At 54.6% G+C, this 1759-nt stretch overlaps 1 protein-coding gene across 1 annotated transcript in view; it reads left to right on the forward strand.

Annotated features, from left to right (window-relative positions):
* The window catches only part of SEZ6L (seizure related 6 homolog like), a 222260-nt gene that overhangs the window by 176169 nt on the left and 44332 nt on the right, over positions 1 to 1759 (forward strand). The window contains exon 10 of the mRNA XM_045289538.1: positions 1212 to 1406. Within this exon, the coding sequence (XP_045145473.1) occupies positions 1212 to 1406 (195 nt within the window). The remainder of the gene's footprint in view (positions 1 to 1211; positions 1407 to 1759) is intronic.

Consider the following 1759-nt stretch of genomic DNA (forward strand, 5'->3'; position numbering starts at 1 on the left):
GGAATCGGGTTGTTCCAGGAGAAGACGGGGATAATTCGCTGTGTGTGATTAAGGGGGAAAGTAAAAAGAAGGTCTGAGGCGTTTCCTGGAATTGGAGTGCGGTCACTTTGCACTGATGATATGCAACGTCATTTAAAGCATACACCACCCATTGGATTTTCGTTTTATCGTGAAGGCCTGATCATAGCGTGGATTACACAAATAGGTATGCCTAATTCACCAACCGCATAGGTGTGGGGGTGTCAGTGCCGGTTAGTGTCCAACATCCACAAACAAACTCACCACCCTCAAGTCATTGCCGACTCAGAGCAGCCTATAGAACAGAGTAGAACGGCCCCTGTGGGTTCTGAGACTGTAACTCTTCACCAGAGCAGAAAGCCTCCTCTTTCTCCCCAGGAGCAGCTGCTGCCCTGTGGTTATCACCCGTGTGCATAACCCACGATGCCACCAGGGCCCCCATGCTGGGCAAACATAGTACCACCCGCACTAACTTACTGCCTCACAGTTCCTGGGGGTCAGGAATTCAAGAGCAGCACTAGCTGGGGCTTCTAACTCAGTGTTTTTTGTGAGGTTGCTGTTAAGCTGGCAGCCAGGGTGCCAGTCTTAGTATCTGAAGCTTGCCTGGGGCTACCGGAGCCATTTGCAAGCTGGCTCCCCCAAGTTGGCCGTGGCTGGAGGCCTCAGCTCCTCTTCGCTCAGGTGTCTCCGGAGGGCTGCTAGAGGGTCTTCACAGGACGGCAGCTGCTTCTTGATGAGGCGGCCCAACAGGTGGTCCCTGTGATGCCTTTCACCTCTGAACTTGTCTCTTGAGGAGAGAGCTCCGGCTTCCTTTTGGTGGGCGGGTCTGGGTTTCCAGAGGGGAACATCCCCAGTGGCCGTTTTGGAAGCCGGCGAGCACCGGGAAGCCAATAGGGTGCTGCTGTCAGGAGAGGTCAGAACAAAGCCCCGTGAAGAGCCCGGACTTACCCCCAGGTTGCGCTGCTGGGAAGTGGCTCAGCTAGCTCTCCGTCGGACTCTGAGTCGCACGCTTGTGTTGTCACCCCGGGAGGATAGGGGCCTCCCACAAGAGGTGATGATAAAGTCTCCCTATAAAGAGTTCTTGTGGGGAGCGTGTCACTTCTTTCGGTTCGCTCTTCCCCTGGACATTCATGAAGGGGGTGCCCACCTGGAAGGCTGCCTCCCCACCTAAGAATGGTGTTTCTGTTTTAAAGAGGTGTCCAGGAATGACTCCTGCTCCGATTTGCCCGAGATTCAGAACGGCTGGAAAACCACCTCTCACACGGAGCTCGTGCGTGGTGCCCGGATCACCTACCAGTGTGACCCTGGCTATGACATCGTGGGCAGCGACACCCTCACCTGCCAGTGGGACCTCAGCTGGAGCAGCGACCCCCCGTTTTGTGAGAAAAGTAAGAATGCCTGTTGTGTTCTTCTCCTGGGCCCGTGTAGGGATCAGCCTCACCCATGGGAGAGTTTCTGCACAGGTGCAGTGGAATGGGTTCATGGAGAGTCTGTCCTCCCCCATGCCACCCACCCTCATTGGGGTTGCTCAGAAAAATCATCGTGTACTCCCACAAAGCTCAAACCCAGTTCTTTCAGAAGCCTCGCATTATGAGGACCACTGAGTCAGTGCCATTGAATCCTAGCGCAACCCAATAAGACAAACTAGAACTGCCCCTGGGGTTTCCAGCATGTGTCCATCTTTATGGAAGCAGACAGCCTCGTCTTACTCCCACGAAGCTCAAACCCAGCTCTTTCAGAA

Source organism: Echinops telfairi, unplaced genomic scaffold (assembly GCF_000313985.2).
Source record: "Echinops telfairi isolate 266 unplaced genomic scaffold, ASM31398v2 ScPeMD7_29;HRSCAF=101, whole genome shotgun sequence".
NCBI classification, from domain to species: Eukaryota; Metazoa; Chordata; class Mammalia; order Afrosoricida; family Tenrecidae; genus Echinops; species Echinops telfairi.